The sequence below is a fragment of the Mesoplodon mirus genome (genome assembly GCF_964341445.2).
Source record: "Mesoplodon mirus genome assembly, chromosome: 5".
NCBI lineage: Eukaryota > Metazoa > Chordata > Mammalia > Artiodactyla > Ziphiidae > Mesoplodon > Mesoplodon mirus.
The window spans coordinates 126434220-126453636 of record NC_138980.1 but is presented as its reverse complement, the minus strand read 5'-3'; the positions used below and the strand labels follow the sequence as shown (position 1 = coordinate 126453636).

Sequence of the window (19417 nt, the reverse complement as noted above, 5' to 3'; positions counted from 1 at the left end):
GTCTCGGGAGTCTGCGCCATCACGTCACCTTCGTGCGACACGTCTCGCCGTTCTGTTCGTGGCGTGTTTCGGCGGCTCCTTCCAGGATCCGCGTGACCTTCCGCATGTTCTACCGCACAGTCCGGGGAGGGGGCTGGCGGAGTCCAAGAACTTCTCCTTGAGGCCGGGGAGTCTCGGTGGACCCTCCGGGGCCATCGGAGGTAGGTGAAGGGGGCACCCAATGGGGGTGGCCCAGACTCACATCGGGCCTTCCTTGGTATCTAGCATGCTCCTCTGGGGTTTCCCAGTTTCCGCGGAATAGCTAAACTCCTTAACCAGCCTCTCAGGATCCCCACAATTTAGCTTCGACTAAATTTAGATTTTCCTCCTCTACAGTCACGTCACGTCCACACCTACTGTCCACCGTCATTAGTCCCCGGAGTAAGCCACACCCCTTTAGGCTGATTTCCATCTCTTTCTTTGCTTGTGAGGTTCCCTCAGTTTGCAGTGCCCACCCATGTTAAATGGTTAATTCGTTTTAATGTTAAACTTAAAGGCCCAGCTGAATTGCACACTTTCTGGCAGCCGCCCAGTTAGAGTTAAAAATCGCTTCTGAGCGCTCCGTGTTCTGTACGTTACTTATAGCATACATTTGGTATTCTGCATTGTGATGTAGTATTACCTATTTTTCATTTAGTCTGTTTCTCAGCCTCTAACCTCTCCTTGATCATTTTCTTCCTATTCATTTTCACATGACTTGCATCCGTGCCTTTTCTTTGTCTGTCTTGCTTCCCCTCCCCTGCTTTTAATGCTGTTCCTCACTTTAATCTGGCAAACCACTGTTCCTGTGCCTCACTTTTTCCTTCTAAAGCTTTAAACGATTTCTTTCAAGGCAGAGTTATGTACTCCTTTGCCTATACAGCTGACCCTTGAGCATTGCGGGGGAGGGGGAGGTTTAGGGGCCCCAACCTTCCCCTGAAGGATAACTTACAGTGGGCACTCCATATGCGCGGTTCCTCCTTATCCAGGTTCCTCCACATCCTGGGTTCTGCTTGTGCATTCAAAAAAAACGGAAATTCTGTAGTACTGTAGTACTTATTGAAAAAAAATCTGCCTCTAAGCGGACCCACGCAGTTCAAACCCGTGTTGTTCAAGGGTCAGCTCTGCGGTAGCAAGGGGCGAAGGCCCACAGGCTAGATCTGGCCCAGTGTCTGTTTTGGGGTATTCAGTGAGCCAAGAATGATTTTTAGAGATGAATGTTTGCAATCTATTTGATGATAGGAAACACTAACTTTGAACCAGAGTAAGTGAAATATTTTCCCCCTCCTCCAAAAAGTCCCATTCCTTTCATTCATAAACAAAATATTGAACTCATAATTATTTGGGGCGGTTTCCTTAGTAAAAAATTGGGACGTTTTTCTTTCATGCTATATAAATAACTACATAATATCCTCCATTTTGCCTGTTGGCCTGCGAAGCCTAAAATATTTATTATTTGTCCTTTTACAAAAAACTTTGTGGACTTGTGCTCTATAGCAGTGTTCATACAATAGACCGCCTGTGATTTTAATTTTGTTTCCCATATAACCCAGCACAGTGCTTCCTTTCCTTCCACAAATATTCTTTGAGCACTTGTTTTTAATCTTTCAGATATGAAATGTTCAATTCAATGGGAAAAAGAGGTCATTACAAATGCAGTGTGATTATGTGCATTGACAGAAATACAGAGTCATGTAGGATTATAGAAGACAAGCCCCTGACCCAGCTTAGGAGGTGAGAGGTTTCTTGGAGGATGTGATCCTTGAGTTGAACTTTAAATGATAAATAGGAGGTAGGTAGAAAGAGGTCATTCCTGCCAGAGAGGACAAATGAAGAACAACATTGAGACAAGAAAGAGCATGGTGTGTTAAGGGAATAACGAGGGAAGCTGGAAAGGTAAGCAAGGGCAAGATCACAGAGGGCCTTACATGCCATGTAAAGGAGCTTGCACCTTCTTTTCCAGGCAGTGTTGGGCTTTGTAGCAAAAGCCAGATTTGCATGGTAGTTAGGTAACTGATGGCTATTTGGAAGGTAGGTAAGGGAGTCAGGGAGACCTTTAGATGAGAAGATGCGAATTAGAGCAGTGGAACTAGGTGGAGTGGACATGATGGAGTTTAGAAAAATTTGGGAGGTAAAATCAGCTCTTGTTAACTATTTGGATGTTAGAAGTGAGAAGGAAGGACAAGTCAAGGCTGATTCCAGATGCCAGTTACCAGCTGAAATGAAGAATATTGGACTACATGAAGGCACTGACCATGTCTATTTCACTAACCATAGCACCCCAGTGCCTAAAACAGTGTGTCCTACACATTATAGGTACTTCAGTGAACAGAAAACTTTTTAAATCATTGATTGCTGTGTTTCATCAAAGCCTTTAAAATATGCCACACCTATTTATTTTGGTGTTACTGATACGGTGTTTTCAGGCTTTTGGGAAAGATGAGTTGCACCACTGAATCATTCCTCTGATATAATTGAATCTCTGTTGCAACTGAATGGTTCTGGAGAGACATTTCGGCCTAATTACACATCAGTTAAAGTTTTAATTAATTTTTATTATGTCACTTTAATTTAGAATTTAATTTCAGAATTGCTTTATTCTTGTTTTCTTTCTTACTGTTTAAACATTTTAAAATTAACTTAATTTTAAGCTTCTACATCAGAATATTAGATTTTTATTTTAAGCTTTTAAATTTAATTTTAATCTTCTGCATTAGAATATTAGCTTTGTTTTCTTTTCTTCTTGGCAATTTTAGACTTTCAGGAAGTCAGGTCCCTAGATTATGTTCTTATAGATTAAATGTCGTTTTAGGTTAATTTCAGGGAACATTTGTATTTGCAGTTTCACCTTAACATTTTCTGTCGTCAATAAGTGAATATTCTAAGCCAGTGTGTTTCTAAATGCTTTGGCTACTGGGTGGCCGAACCAGATTTATTCTGGTTGTAAATTGGTCAGTTAGGTGTGGGAACATTTGTTTATAGCCTCTGCCTATAGCTGAGTAGATAGTACACTATGGTAGCCCTATCTGTATTCTTCCTGCTTCCTTTAGATTGTCCCTTCTGTATTAAAATTAAGTGGTTACTGATCACTAATCTATAAGCTACCACACAGCTTTCTGAAAAGATGCAGAGTGAAAATCATAACTATATACAGGTTTATGAATAATAATGTGTTTATAAAATGCTTTCTTTTCCAGACGTGAGGCAGAGTCGCTGTATTTCTAACATCAGTTTCAAACTATTTGCCCTTGGATAACAGTGCAATTCTATGAAAGTATGGCTGGTTATAAGCCCGTAGCGATCCAGGCATATCCTGTACTTGGTGAAAAAATCACCCAAGATACACTGTACTGGAACAACTATAAGGTAAGTATAGACAAAATTAAGGGAGGGAGGTGTTTTACATTTATGTCAGTTTCTTCAGCATATTTTATACGTTGGATATGCTAATAGAGAGCTAATAACTAAAAATAATCTATCAGCAGCTTATAGTTTGGGTGGAAAATTTGATATCTGATATTTTTTTTCTTAGAGTTATATAAAAATAAAAACCCATATTCCTTAATCAGTTTAATCATAGAAGTTATCTAGCACAGAATGGATGATTAATCAATGCCAAAGGAATTAAATTTTAGAATTTGAATCTCATGAAAGAAGTGGGTTTTTTTCCCATTTTTCTTAATCTAAGGAGGAAGTGATGCAAAATTAATTCTTCTAGACTATATGTAAAGGCTAACATGATTTTTTTAAAAAAGCTGAACAACTAAACAGAAAAATGGGAAAAGATTGGGATTGGGAAGTTATAGAAAAAGAAGTTTAAGTGGCCAATAAATATATTAAAAGAGCTTCAGCTTCACTCATAATTGAAGAAGTGCAAATTAAAACAATAATTGGATTTTAGATAATTTATTGGATAATAAAATTATTGGATAATAATTTGTATACTTTTTCATCTTATATTGGCACAAATGAAAAATTTTGAACATCACTGCTACTTGAGGGAGGGAAATTGGTGCAGACTTTCTGGAGGACAATTCTGGCATTATCTATTATGAAAAAAATACCTTTTGGTCATGTAAGTTCCACAGCTTGGAACTTACTCTGAATATGAATGAATATACTCTCCAGAATTTGTGTGTAAAGTATGTTATCTTTATGTATAAAGATGTTCATTGAAGTGTTATTTGTAATATTAGAAATCTCAGGGACTTCCCTGGTGGCGCAGTGGTTAAGAATCCACCTGCCAATGCAGGGGACACAGGTTCGAGCCCTGGTCTGGGAAGATCCCACATGCCGCGGAGCAGCTAAGCCCGTGCGCTACAACTACTGAGGCTATGCTCTAGAGCCCGTGAGCCACAACTACTGAAGCCCGCACACCTTAGAGCCCATGCTCCGCAACAAGGGAGGCCACTGCAATGAGAAGCCCATGCACTGCAACGAAGAGTAGCCCCGCTCACCGCAACTAGAGAAAGCCTGCGTGCAGCAACAAAGACCCAACGCAGCCAAAAATAAATAAATTAATTAATTAATTTAAAAAAAAAGAAATCTCAGAAAAACCTGTTTGTTAGTAGTGAACTGGTAAATTATGATGAATCTTATAATGGATGATAAAGCTGTTGCTCTTATGCAAAGTTATTAGCTAAGGTGTTAATAAGTGAAAAAAAGGCAAGGTGCAGAGCAGCCTGTGTGATATGATCTTCGTGCCAGTTAAAAAATACATGGTTAAATATGTGCTGGTTTAGGCATAACTTTTCCTGGTAATAATCACAGAAAACTCGACAGCTAAAGAGAAAAAGTGGGGTGTGGCTTTTCAACCATATATTTATTTACTTTAATGGCCACAGAGATTGTATAGGTGATGGGATTTGGATCTTTTTTGCTTTCTTCATACTTCTGTATTAAATACAACTTAGTTACTAAGAACAAAAAGAAATTGTTAATAAGAAATTACATGCTTAAATATGTCTTACCAGTTGTAACTTTGTTAATACACTATTATTTTTCATTAAGACCCCTGTTCAGATCAAGGAGTTTGGTGCAGTGTCAAAAGTAGACTTTTCTCCACAGCCTCCGTATAATTACGCTGTCACAGCTTCTTCAAGGGTAAATATAATCTTTGTTTTTCTTTTATGTAGTTTATATTTACTACTGGTCTTGAGCCATCTAGTAAAATACTGTGTTTGTTTGTTTGTTTTAATACTGTGTTTTTTATCTTCTTGTAGATTCATATTTATGGCCGATACTCCCAAGAACCTATAAAAACCTTTTCACGGTTTAAAGACACGGCATACTGTGCTACTTTTCGGCAGGATGGTAGACTGCTTGTGGCTGGCAGTGAAGATGGTGGCATTCAGCTTTTTGATATAAGTGGCAGGGCTCCCCTCAGGCATTTTGAAGGCCATACTAAGTAAGAGACAGTTGTTTTGTTTTAATTTATTTTTTATTAAGCTATAATTAGCATACATTATATTAGTTTCAGGTGTACAACATAATGATTCACTATTTGTATATATTGTGAAACGATCACCACGATAAATTGAGTTAACATCTGTCACCATACAGTTACAGATAGTTGGTTTTTATGTGTTTTTGTTTTGTTTTGTATTATTGTAAGCTCTACTGGTTTTACAGTCTTTGAAAAAAACAGAGTTCTGTGAAGATTATGTACCGTCATGGACTTTATTTTCTGGTTGTTCTAAGACAGTGCTTAACTTGGTTCAGTCCTATGGTCCAGTTTGATGGGGCTCATGAATTTCCTAGAATTGTATGTGACATTTTAGGAGATGTGTGGTTATCTGTGGAGATGTCCTGTAGCTTTCGTTAACTTCTCAGTGAGTTCTGTGACCCCGCTGAGGTTATAAACTGCTGATCTAAAGGCAACCTCACAACTATTAATGAGAACTCTAAAAGCTTGGACTATATTAGAGGTTGTTATTTTGAAATCAAGTTGGAAGGTGGATTTTTTTCTACTTGGATTTGGTGTTTTGCCCCTTTATAAATTAAATGGCTAGGGACAGTTTTATATCTTTCAGGATTACCAATGTCGTCGCTGAAGTTTGCTATTGATTTTAAATCTCAACAGTGTTTTTTATATTATCAGGATAGTCTTAGTCCATCAGTGAAACATTTTAAATATAACAAGTTCACTTAATATGATCCTACTTAGTGACAGTGTCCTTAGAATTTTTTAAGAACTACCCATTTTGAAAATTTCAAATTAAAGTACCTTTGTGCCAACATTTAGAACATTTACTTTCTGTTGAGGTCCTAAGTAGAAATGTTAACTTATTAGAAAATATAATTTTTTTTTTTTTTTTTTCCCCGTACGCGGGCCTCTCACTGTTGTGGCCTCTCCCCTTGCGGAGCACAGGCTCCGGATGCGCAGGCTCAGCGGCCATGGCTCACGGGCCCAGCCGCTCCGCGGCATATGGGATCCTCCCAGACCGGGGCACGAACCCGTATCCCCTGCATCGGCAGGCGGACTCTCAACCACTGCGCCACCAGGGAGGCCCAGAAAATATAATTTTAAGGCTACTGTTTAATATTCTTATTAACTTCATAGTACTAGGGGTATATAAATTTTAAATTGGCTTGGGGACAAATACCCGTTTTAAAGATTTTCTTATTCTCTCATGATTTCTCCCTACAATTGTTCACCGAAACTGAGCTGCTTTTTTTTGTTATTTTGGGAAGAGGGGTGTTTGATGTCAGAAGGTGCCAGAAATAATTTTTCCTTGCTTTTTAATATACTGATCCTTGATCTTTCAGAGCAGTTCATACAGTAGATTTTACAGCTGACAAATATCATGTGGTCTCTGGGGCTGATGATTATACAGTTAAATTATGGGATATTCCAAACTCCAAAGAAATTCTGACATTCAAAGAACATTCTGATTATGTGAGGTGTGGATGTGCTAGCAAACTGAATCCAGATCTCTTTGTAACAGGTTGGTGAAATCTTTTTCTTCCCTCCTGAAGTTGGTAATTTTATTGATATACTTTAATATTGCTTTGGGACTCTTTTGAGATAGAGGAGTTTTGTGTTTTTTTTTTAAACATCTTTATTGGATGATAATTGCTTTATAATGGTGTGTTAGCTTCTGCTGTATAACAAAGTGAATCAGCTATACATATTCATATATTCGCATTTCTCCTCCCTCTTGTGTCTCCCTGCCACCCTCCCTATCCCACCCCTCTAGGTGGACACAAAGCACTGAGCTGATCTCCCTATACTATGCAGCTGCTTCCCACTAGCTATCTATTTTACATTTGGTAGTGTATATATGTCCATGCCACTCTTACTTCATCCCAGCTTACCCTGGGATAGAGGAGTTTTAAAAAGTTGTATAAAAAAATATGTCTCTGTTTATCCAATTGTTTTCTTTTCTTTTTCTTTTGGGGATTTTTTTTTTAATGAAATAAGCTTTTTTATTTTAAGTTTATGACTCAGACTTAAGGCAAGGTGTTTTTTTGTTCAGTTTTTTTGTTTTTTGGCTGCATTGGGTCTTCGTTGCTGTGGGCCGGCTTTCTCTAGTTGCGGCGAGCGGGGGCTACTCTTCGTTGCGGTGTGCGGGCTTCTCACTGCGGTGGCGTCTATTGTTGCAGAGTACAGACACTAGGCATGCGGGCTTCAGTAGTTGTGACACACAGGCTCAGTAGTGGCTTGCGGGCTCTAGAGTGCAGGCTCAGTAGTTGTGGTGCATGGGCTTAGTTGCTCCACGGCATGTGGGATCTTCCCGGACCAGGGATTGAACCTGTGTCCCCTGCATTGGCAGGGGGGTTCTTAACCACTGCGCCACCAGGGAAGTCCCTGGGGATTGTTCTTATCATCCTCCAGATGTGTTTGTAAACATCCTGTACTCTGGTTTTCACAGGTTCTTCAGCAGCCAAGAAACAGAGATAGTGCAGTTCAGTCTTAATGGGTGCCTGTGCAAAGATTTCCAGGCGACTCAGTAGTGACAGTAGGCTGAAGATAGGAATCATTTAAGATTCTGTGTAGGTTAGTGCTTCAGAAACAGTCAATAGTACCAGAGGGTTTGGAAGTACTGTGTCTTCATGAGTATACATATGTCTTTTTAAAATTTCATCTATGCTTCTTCTCCCTTTAAAGTTTATGTTTGATTACGCACACACACACGTATAATTTTTGTTATTTTGAGTAGTGAAACTCACATAGTACAAAAATTGACATTTTAGGGTCATATGATCACACTGTGAAGATGTTTGATGCACGAACAAACCAGAGTGTTATCTCCGTTGAGCATGGGCAGCCAGTGGAGAGTGTCCTGCTTTTTCCCTCTGGAGGTCTTCTGGTATCAGCAGGTATTTCTTTTAAAAATTGCTTTCACCAATATTGTTCTTCTTGAGTCAGATATTTCTTTATTAGTTACTCTTTATAATTTGTCAGTGTGCACTTGAAATGCATGTCTCAGTTTTTGCTCAGACAGTTGATAAGTGGCACACAGGCAAGCAATTTTCACTTATTGAGTAGCTAATATGAGCCAGGCACTATGCTATTATAAATATATTATCTCCAGTCCCCTAGGTGAGCCTACAAGATAGTTCTCCCTCTGTTTTGCAAAAGAAAATAAATAAAAGTTTTAAGTAATATGTCCAAAACAAAGTGGTAAGCGGCAGATCTGAAATCTCAGAACTTGAGAGCCTTCATTGTGTACTTAATCTAAAAATCCAGGTCGTACTCCTGCTGTTGTTCCTACATAAGAGCTCTGCGGCAGATTTTGAAAACACAGGTTCTTTCAGATTTAGAATCAGGCTTATCTCTTTTTATGTGACTCTTGATTGAAATGGCCTTACCCAGCAAATAGCTGATAGTGCTGGAGGAGAAGATAATGTGGAGTCAAAGGGGCCTTGATATATTTTCTATCAAGTTGGAACTGAGGTGCATTTAAAAAATTATAATGGAAGACATAAATTGTCTTTTTTCATTTGTTAAGTCAAAATTAATGTGTTGACATTAGAAGAATACGTAGGTAGTGTGTAGCTTTGTTTTGTTTTGTTTTTTGCTTAATTCTAAAATCCAAATAGAAGTTATCCTGTTTTATACTCTTTTCCCCAGTACCTATTTGATTTCAAAGTAAGTTGATAATATTGTCAGAGTTACCTATTTTTCTTGCCGTTATTTTGAGAAATGGAAGTATATACAAGTTGAACAGGGAGAGTGGATACCTGTATGCTAATCTCCGTCGTGTAAGTAGCTAATTGTGTGGCCTTGGGCAATCCTTTAACCAATATAGACCTTGAAAATGAGAGGTTGGGCCAGATCAGTGGTTTCAAACTGTGATCTCTCTCATGAGCTGCTACACGTGGGGAGACAGGGACTGCAAATTGGGTTCCAGGCGCTTTTACATAGTCAGGATAAGTAAGAACTTCATCCCCTCCCACCCCCAGCCCCCCAGCCTCTTTTTCCATTTTACCTACTAGACTTTTGCTTAATATTTCATTGAAAGAAAAGATGCCATAATAAAAAAATTCTTTTTAAACCCCTGGATTAAATTGCCTTTAAAGATGCTTCCAATTCTTAGAGTAAAAGTTATAGAGTTTTTCAGTTTTGTTGGGATTCACAGAATTTTTAGGAAATGAAATCTATGTTATTCTTTCCCATGGTTATACAGAATTCCTTTTGTAGAATGATTTTATTTTAATTTTGTTAAAATAAAATCTTTCTTGATTATACTCCTTATTTTGCCAGGCAGTTCTGTGTACTTTACAAATATGAAATTATTTAATCATCATAACAGGTTTTTGTGAGGTAGGAACTGTAATTATTATCAGCCACCTACCCAGTAAATAGTAGACCCAGCACTGAAACAGGCAGTCTGGCTCTGGAATCCCTCCACTCCATGCTGTGGAGTGTCCAGTGAAGAGTGTTTTTCAGATCTTTTCATAATCAAACTAATGATTATTTCTTTTTATAGGAGGTCGTTATGTTAAAGTCTGGGACATGCTAAAAGGAGGACAGTTGCTAGTGTCTTTGAAAAATCATCATAAAACTGTGACGTGCTTATGTCTGAGCAGCTCTGGACAGAGGTTACTTTCTGGCTCACTGGATAGGTTAGTATTTTAATTTTCTTTCTGGATCATTCTTAATGTACACATGTTTACTGCTTGAGGAAATGAGTTATTTCTGCAGTATTTGTGATAGAATAAATATTCTACCAAATGATTTCCATGAAAAAAATCTATTGAGTTGAAAATAGTTTTGACATTTCATTTACATATAGCAAACTTATTTTCCCCCTTGAGGTAATTTATTGATTTATATACTTGAGGAATTTTATTGAACCATGTGAACGTTAATCTTTTAAAATAATTTCTATTATTCTGTAGTTTTCTTTTAAAATCATTGTATGTTTGTATATTTTGAAATATTTATAATGAGTATGTGTATATATATTCTAGCTTGTATTCTTTAAAATTTAAAACTTCATGTAAAAATTTCTATACATTAATGTATAGAAATACATATTTCCAAATATTACTATTTTCAGTAGGTATTAGTGTTTCATTAATTCATGTTCTAGAACAGTGCTGTACAATAGAAATAAAATGTGAGCTACATATGTAATTTTAAGTGTTTTACCAGTCATGTTTAAAAACTAAAAGATACTAGGTAAAATTAATTTAATAATATATTTTATTTACTCTAAAATATTATTTCAGTATGTATGCAATGTAAAAATTATTAATGATAGACTAGAAGCAAGTTCAGCATCGAATACATGCCCTTAATACAGTAGTAATACTTTATAGTTAAAGTGAAATAAATATACTTGTGTTTAACAGAAAAATATATTATACTGCCTCAGTTTTAAAATTTAAGTTGATTAAAATTAAGTAAAATAAAAAATTCCCTTCTTCTTTTTCACTGACCACATTTTAAGTGCTCATTAGCCACATGTGGCTAGAATGATGGCCCAGTTCTAGAATTTACTTATATTTATTTATTGTTGGTCATTTTATTTCCATGTTTCCCTTTTTCACTGATATGGAAAGCCTTGGTTTTTCAGCATGTTTATTAAAAAGTATACATATTTTAAAAGCTAGAAAATATTTCTAATACAGAGGAACTTACTATGTAAATATGTAGCAAATTCTCTGCAATGGTGTTACTAGGCAATTTGGGACTTGATTTTTAGATGTGTCCCTCAAGAGCTAGGTGTAAGTTCGCTCTATTCATAGTAGTTCTCAACCCAGAGTGATTTTTGTCCTCCAGGGGGCTATCTGGCACTATGTACGGACATTTTTGGTTGTTGTCACAACTTGGGGGTGTAGTGCTGTTGGTATGCAGTGAGTAGAGCCCAAGGATGCTGCTAAATATCTTGCGGTGCACAGAACAGCCACCATTTCAAAGAATTATCCTGCCCGAAATGTCGATAATGCTGAATGAAGTTGAGAAACCCTGCTCTTTCCGATGAACATTCATGTTGCTTTTTCTTTACTTTCAAGTTTCATTTTCAGGAGATAGTGGTCTATCCTTCTGGTGGCTGGTTGAAGTCTTTATGCAAGCATAACAATAAACAGTTCATTTTTAAAAGAGATCCAGTGATGAATTAGTTTGTAACTAATATTATTAATCATTGTTTTTCTTCAGTGTTGTATAAGTTTTAATATTCATATATTGAGTTTCAAAAAATAGAAATTTTACCTTTTTGCTCATTTCCAAGATGATTTGTGACACAGCTTTCTTTTTCATTAGGAAGGTGAAAGTATATAGCACAACCTCCTATAAAGTAGTCCACAGTTTTGATTATGCGGCTTCAATTTTGAGTCTTGCACTTGCAGTAAGTACTTTTAGCTCTTTTTAAAGCTTTCACTAACCTTGCCTGTTAAATGAAACTAAAATGGAATATTAGGGTTTATCTTTGTATTTGAATAAGTATTATTTTCTTCTCACCACATTAGATAATTGCTAGAACATGTAACTTGTTTCAGTAACTAGGCATGAATTCAGATTTAGGTCCCACTCACTGCATAGCCTGAAACTAACTGCACTATTTTAGGCATTGTTAACACTAAGGACAGGACCTGGAAAGCAGATAAATCTCTCTTCAGTACATTTACCCCAAGGGTTAAATACTCCAGAAAGTCAAGTTGGCTCTCTGAGCAAAAAAGGAGAATAGGGGTCAACACAATGAAATGTCTCCTTTTCTTTGTTAACTGCTCCTTCTGGAATGTTCATTGTCAAGTTTCATGAGCCATTGAGGAGGAATAGATTTGAATACATTATATAGAAATTGGGAGGGGAAAAGTTACTATAAAATATTTTCTTGACAAGATTGTGGAAAGTCACGCTACCACATCATTCTCTTTCTAGGAAGAGGATGTGGGAAAACATTTTGGAAGTTTCTTAAAGTGTCATTAACTGTGTGTTACTATACAAACTGCCAGTGGTAATTTCCAAGTATAATTAAAAGTTCTGTCAATATAATAGTATCTTGGAGGAAAAAAAATGATTTTATTCTAACTTTTTGTTAGAGTATCTATATCTGAATGGAACTCTTGTTGAAAGTATGGATAAGTGGCAAACACATTATAAATGGTATTTTGAAGAAAACGTAAGATGAATTATGTGTTAGGAATATACTAACTTATTTTTCTAACTGCTTGTAGCATGCAGATGAGACAGTAGTTGTAGGAATGACCAATGGAATACTGAGTGTTAAACATCGGAAATCTGAAGCAAAGAAGGATTCTCTTCCCGGGAGAAGAAGGCCTGCATATCGAACTTTTATTAAAGGAAAAAATTATATGAAACAACAGGTATTTATATATTTTGTGTAATTTCTTTTAACGGTAAAACTTGTTAGAGTATCCAACTTCATCCCTGCGCATTACTGAAAAGTGTCGTTCACATGGCATTTAGCTTCATTTTGCTTTTCTCTACCTCATTTATCTCCACATTGCTAGATTGGGGACATTAACTTAATAAGTAATGGGAAATAAGAACTGTACTTCTTAATGCCCTGAATCATAACAATAGTATGGTGCTCAGTACAGTGTCTTTCACGTGCTGTCTGATTTGATCTTGTAAACAACCCTGAAAAAGAGTAGAGCCAATAATATCTCCATTTGGCATCTGAAGATGGAGAAGGTGGAGATATAAGGAAGTTGTGTTGATCCAGGATTTCTTTACTGGGACTAGATGGCAGTTTCTCTGATTCTTGTTTTCTCTTTCTGCTGAATCACTGCGTGCTATGTAAAGAGAATTGCAGTGAGTAATGTTTGCCCAGAACGGAGGTATCATGTATATATCGTAAGTTAAAATCAAAGGACACTAAGAACACAGGGATGTGGCAGATTATTCCATTTTCATTTAATCGACAATATGGGCATATGACCATTTTTTATGATACAGTTCAAGGACACCACAGAACTATGAAAAAATACCACTATGAAGAAGTTTATTTTGAATGAAGCTCTAAAAGGATATTTGATTTTTCTCTGTAAATTTACTTTTCAATGCAGGATGACATTTTGATCAACAGACCATCAAAGAAACACCTAGAATTGTATGACAGGGATCTGAAAAACTTCCGGATCTCTAAGGCACTTGACAGAGTCCTTGAGGTGAGTGAGGAATGTGTGTGTGTATATTTTTTTTTAATTTTAATTTATTTATACTCTTTCTACTTCAAAAAAGTGGATGTAATTTGTGACACACACATATAAGTAGGTTGCTAAAATTATATTGAATATGAATACCCATACTATAGAAAGATGCATAAACTTAGGCTATTAATATATACTAGAGTTGAACATAAATGTATATTCCAGTTTCCTAGAAGCAAGGTAAAAAGGATAATGGATTGAATTTCATAATTGTTATTATCAGATAAAGGAAACATATATATCTATATTTTAGAAAAAATACACACCGTTTTTTTCACACTATAGTACAGAGAAATTTATCAGGAGTTGTTTTTAGTTGGAACACGAAGAAAAATATAGGAATCATGTGATAGTCTTTATGTCATTAGAAGATGCAGAAATATTCTCAAGCATAGGATTATGTATTAACCCTCTGTAAAAGCCAAAGACATAATAATAAATGCCACAACTTCTGTAGTGTCATTTCAGCAAATAGGTAACCAAATACAATTCAAGTAAGAATTCACTTATAATAGGATAGAGCTAAAAACCAATTTAGAGCAATGATGGTTAACTTGGTCCATAGATTTCTTCTCTCAAATACCAGTTGTGTCAATGAGTTTTAATAAGGGCTGGATGCTAATCAATTTTATTTATTTATTTATTTTGTTCACATCTTTATTGGAGTATAATTGCTTTACAATAGTGTGTTAGTTTCTGCTTTATAACAAAGTGAATCAGCTATACATATACATATATCCCCATATCTCCTCCCTCTTGTGTCTCCCTCCCTCCCACCCTCCCTGTCCCACCCCTCTAGGTGGTCACAAAGCACCGAGCTGATCTCCCTGTGCTATGTGGTTGCTTCCCACTAGCTATCTACCTTACATTTGGTAGTGTATATATGTCCATGCCACTCTCTCACTTTGTCACAGCTTACCCTTCCCCCTACCCGTGTCCTCAAGTCCATTCTCTGTGTCTGCGTCTTTATTCCTGTCCTGCCCCTAGGTTCTTCAGAACCATCTTTTTTTAGATTCCATATATAGGTGTTAGCATACGGTCTTTGTTTTTCTCTTTCTGACTTTCTTCACTCTGTATGACAGACTCTGGGTCCATCCACCTCACTACAGATTGTGTGTGAATTTTTTATTAAGACTTTTTTTTTAGAGCAGTTCTAGGTTCACAGCACAGTTGAGGGGAAGGTACAGAGATTTCCCATATACTACCTGCCCCACACATGCATAGCCTCCCCCCTTATCAACATCCTGACCAGAGTGGTGCATTTGTTACAACTGATGTATCTACAAGGAGCTTATTTTTAAAAGGATCATTTTGTTTCTTGCCTTGTCATTACCATGACTCAAAACTGGGAAGAAAAAAACCTGTTTAAATTTGGTAATTGTTAGTGAGTCCCAAGACTATGATTTTTTTCTTGTACTGTCTTGTCTGCTTATGTTGACTCTGAAAAATTTTCTAGCCCAGTTGTGCAATAAAGACGCCTGAGATAACAGTTTCCATCATAAAGGAGCTAAATCGAAGAGGAGTCCTTGCAAATGCCCTTGCAGGTCGAGATGAAAAGGAAATCAGTCGTGTTCTTAATTTTTTGATAAGGTATGTTTTATGTCTATGAAGCGCATGTATTTTGCATCTGAAATTTTATCTCCAAATTTACTTTTAGTTTGAGCTTTGTAAAGAACTGACAGAACAGTTTAGTAAATCTATTTTAAGGATTTTTTTCTTTAAGTTTGCAGGTTTCAGTAAACAGAATTTTTGCTTTGTAGGAATCTGTCCCAGCCAAGATTTGCCCCTGTTTTGATTAATGCTGCTGAAATAATTATTGGTAAGTAGCTGTTAAAACCTGAAAAATTGTAGCATACTTGCAGAAGTAGAGATGTCAAATAATGAAATCAAATAGATTGATATACCTTGTCTTTATCAGTTCTCCAGTGAAGACTTCATGGAGAAAACAAACAATAGTAGTAAATCAGTGCATTTTAAAGTGGGAGTAAAATGTTTACAATGGATTGGCTTTCAGTTGCTGGCACCAGGGTTATTATAATTTAAAAAGTTTTTTCCTTAAATACCTGCAATGACCATGACTAATTTTTTTTTTTTTTTCCCCAAAGAGCACAAACTGTATTTTCAAGAACAGAAAAAAATCTCTAGTGCTGAAAGATATAGTAAAAAGCAGGCCTCTCACTGTTGTGGCCTCTCCCGTTGCGGAGCACAGGCTCCGGACGCACAGGTTCAGCGGCCATGGCTCACGGGCCCAGCCGCTCCACGGCATGTGGGATCTTCCCAGACCAGGGCACGAACCCGTGTCCCCTGCATCGGCAGGCAGACTCTCAACCACTGCGCCATCAGGGAAGCCCCCATGACTAATTTTTAATGGGAAAATGAAAATAAGTCAGAACCTTAACACTGTACTTGCTTTAATAATTTCTTTTTGAAATAACGTTTTTCAGATGGATTGTTTACTTTATGTAAAACATAAGTTATAAAATAAGTACAGATTTTTCAATGTCTTTTATATTTAATATTTTTGTACTTTTTCTAAATATTGCTGTTCATGTATTGTTTAGAAAGATGTTTCTAGTAAATGTGTTTCCTCTCTTTCTAGATATATATCTACCTGTGATTGGTCAGTCACCTGTAGTTGATAAAAAGTTTTTGTTACTTCAAGGACTTGTAGAAAAAGAGATTGATTACCAAAGAGAACTACTAGAAACCTTGGGGATGATGGATATGCTTTTTGCTACCATGACAAGGAAAGAAAGCACTTCTTTGTTGCAGCATAATACATCTGATGGATTTCTAGAGAACAAGAAGATTGAATCATAGTGTGTGCTTAACAGGACACATAAGAACTCCTAACTTGAAATAGATTTGATGCGGTTGATTACTGGGAGGAGAATCTCTTTGATACATTTTAAAAAACTATTTACAGAAGCAATTTTATGGAAGAGACTGGAATAACTATGCTTGGAAAATAAGAACCTGTTTTTAATCATGGTTTTCCATGTGCTAGTTTGAATTATCTCCTGGCATCTTCAGCTGGAAGATGTTTTGGTCATAGTGTATGTCCATCTTGGACAAGTTGACATTAATTTTTTTTTTTTCTTTTGCGGTACGTGGGCCTCTCACTGTTGTGGCCTCTCCCATTGCGGAGCACAGGCTCCAGATGCGCAGGCTCAGCGGCCATGGTTCACGGGCCCAGCCGCTCTGCAGCATGTGGGATCTTCCCGGACCGGCACACGAACCCGTGTCCCCTGCATCGGCAGGCGGACTCTCAACCACTGCACCACCAGGGAAGCCCGACATTAATTTTAATACAGCAGAGTTCTGTTTCAGCATTTGAGTAGGCATTCAGAACTCTGGAGAGGGTTTCAACTAGGAATCCTGCCAAAGGAACAGGGCTTTACTTTTCCCTCTATCCTGGAAAAACAACAACAACAAAACAAATGGCAACAACAAATAAATTATTTCTTCACTCTAATCGGGGCATTGGGATTCCCAAGCCCCAGCTAAGTTTGCCTCCCTCTCCTTGATGCCATCCCTTATCCCAGGCCACGTGTTCCACCTAGCTGGTAATTGGGCTGTATCTGTTCCAAGTGTGGCAAATTAGTGGCCAACTCTGAATAATTGACCCTAGTTTGACCTGTATTCAGAGAGTGTGATGAGGCAGATTTGAATACTAAAAATTGTGCTCACCAGCCCATGGTTCTTTTTCTTTCTGTAATCTTGACTGTGCTTCTCAGAACAAGGTCTGCAGGTAGGCCTTACAGACCATGTTTTTCCTCTTCCCCAAGTATGCAGCCTTTCTACCAGCTTTTCAACTTGCTTCAGGTCAGCAGAATGATGAAATTTGCCATGTCTCTTGTGATTAATAGCCTTTCGGCGTTTTTTATACATATTGATACATTTGGAGCTTATCTAGTAGCTGCCTACCTCTGAAAACCATTTGATCTGTGTTTAGGTTTTTTTTTTTTCCTCTATTCTTAACATCATTTTGTTTCAGAACCCCAAGCCAGAGTAGCTTGTTTTGGAAAATACTTGTGTTTTTTAAAAAAAGTTCAGTGTAAATCACATTTTTTTATAAAGAAATTCATATTTTCTTCTTGGCTTTCTGAGATGTATCAATTCCTGGTGGATAGTCACTGGCTACTGATTCCTAGCACGCTGATTTTACACTTGCTACCTTTTCCACCTTCCCCCACTTCCTTAAGTAGTTAATTATCTGTAAGGAAATGTCAGGCCAGAATTCTTAGTTAAAGGAAGATTTTGTAATTGCAGTCTCTTAAAATTTCAGTTCTGTGAATTCAGATATATATATATATATATATATATATATATATATATATATATATATATTTGGGTTTTTTTGCAGTACGCAGTACTCTCACTGCTGTGGCCTCTCCCGTTGCGGAGCACCGGCTCCGGACGCTCAGGCTCAGCGGCCGTGGCTCACGGGCCCAGCCGCTCCGCGGCATGTGGGATCCTCCCGGACCAGGGCACAGACCTGTGTCCCCTGCATTGGCAGGCTGACTCTGAACCACTATGCCACCAGGGAAGCTCTCAGATATATTTTTTTAAAGCAGAAAAAAATATTCCTATGTTCTGATAAGGACATCTGCTCAAACAGAGGGTCTGGTTTCCCCCTCATGAATTGATTTAAGCAATCATGAAGCCCAGTGGCTTATAAGAAACCAGGAGTTTGTTCCCTGAGTAATGAGATTAGTCAAGGTTAGAAACTGTGTCTTCATGTTAAGAAGGGTTAATTTATTTAAATAAATTTAAAGCTTTTTTAAAAATTTAACTTCATAAATACACTGATAGATTGGATACTATCAATACTAAGAATGAAAGGTTAAAATTCTACCAAAAAACTAGCTGCCATCAACTCACATGTGACAAGGGTTTTCCCATACATTATTTTATTTGATTCTCACCACAACCATCCAAGGTTGGTATTCTCATTTATCATTGAATTTACTACAGTAGTTAATTCACCCTTGAATTCCCCCAAGCTTGAGTTCCTCATGCCAGCACCCTGAACTGGCCTGCCTGCTGGAGCCCAGACCACTCATTCCCTTTAACAAAACTTCATAGAGTGCTGCTGTCTTTAGATGAAATATGTAACGATTACAAATTTTCGAAAAGGTTAGGAAACAATTCCCATAGCCATCAATACTTCAGTGTTAAGTTCAGGAATAGTTTTTTATAGTCATTGGGACAAAATGTAGTATTTGCTATTTGAAGTAGTATTGGAACATACTTGGCATATTACAGTATAACACTGGCCTTCATTTCCAACTTAAAATGCCTCACAGATTTTTAGACTTGTAAATTTTAGTTGAAATGTATTTTAAGGTCTTACAAAGCCTGCAGAAATACTGAAATATGTCAGAGAACTTAGTCACTGTACATTTAATTTATTATATTTATAAGAGTTAAGTACTTGGGAAGGTTTTGCTTGTTGGATCAAGCATTTGAAGTGCTGTTTACAAGAAAATATCTTAAAAGTATAAATGCTATTAAACTGTTTAAAGGACTTTGGGTTGTAAATGGGATTGTTTAAAGAAATTTAGTCTGTTCAACTTAAATCAACTATCAAACATTAATTAAAAGCCCCATTTAAAATGATTATTAAAATATAGTAGTTTATTGAATGAAATGACAGAGTGCATGCTGGTGGGGATAATCCCTCTAGAGAGAGGGGGAAACATGATTAGAGAGAGGGGACCAGTTGCTGGAGCAGTGTGCTTGGAAGGGGGCATGGGACTGAGCGCCC

The 19417-nt window shown here is 37.2% G+C and overlaps 1 protein-coding gene across 2 annotated transcripts; it reads left to right on the top strand.

Annotated features, from left to right (window-relative positions):
• The first annotated feature begins 22 nt into the window (after positions 1-22).
• Positions 23-17740, top strand: UTP15 (UTP15 small subunit processome component). 2 transcript variants are annotated; one of them, XM_082622813.1, is made up of 13 exons: positions 23-200; positions 3216-3384; positions 5029-5121; positions 5241-5425; positions 6787-6965; positions 8215-8340; positions 9954-10089; positions 11735-11819; positions 12649-12798; positions 13504-13605; positions 15104-15237; positions 15408-15466; positions 16247-17740. In XM_082622813.1, exons 2-13 carry the CDS (start codon positions 3295-3297, stop codon positions 16465-16467), a joined length of 1560 nt encoding a protein of 519 aa, XP_082478939.1. In that variant the 5' UTR covers positions 23-200; positions 3216-3294; the 3' UTR covers positions 16468-17740. The 2 variants fall into 2 exon arrangements, with proteins under 2 accessions (XP_082478939.1, XP_082478940.1); XM_082622814.1 differs by lacking the exon at positions 23-200 and adding an exon at positions 1647-1752.
• The last annotated feature ends 1677 nt before the right edge of the window (positions 17741-19417 follow it).

Bases quoted from the DNA above. Each gene is read 5' to 3' on its own strand.
- UTP15 (XM_082622813.1), top strand. From the start codon at position 3,295: ATGGCTGGTTATAAGCCCGTAGCGATCCAGGCATATCCTGTACTTGGT. The intron at 5,122-5,240 runs GTAAATATAATC...ATCTTCTTGTAG, and splicing joins CTGTCACAGCTTCTTCAAGG to ATTCATATTTATGGCCGATA. The intron at 12,799-13,503 runs GTATTTATATAT...TTTTCAATGCAG, and splicing joins AAAATTATATGAAACAACAG to GATGACATTTTGATCAACAG.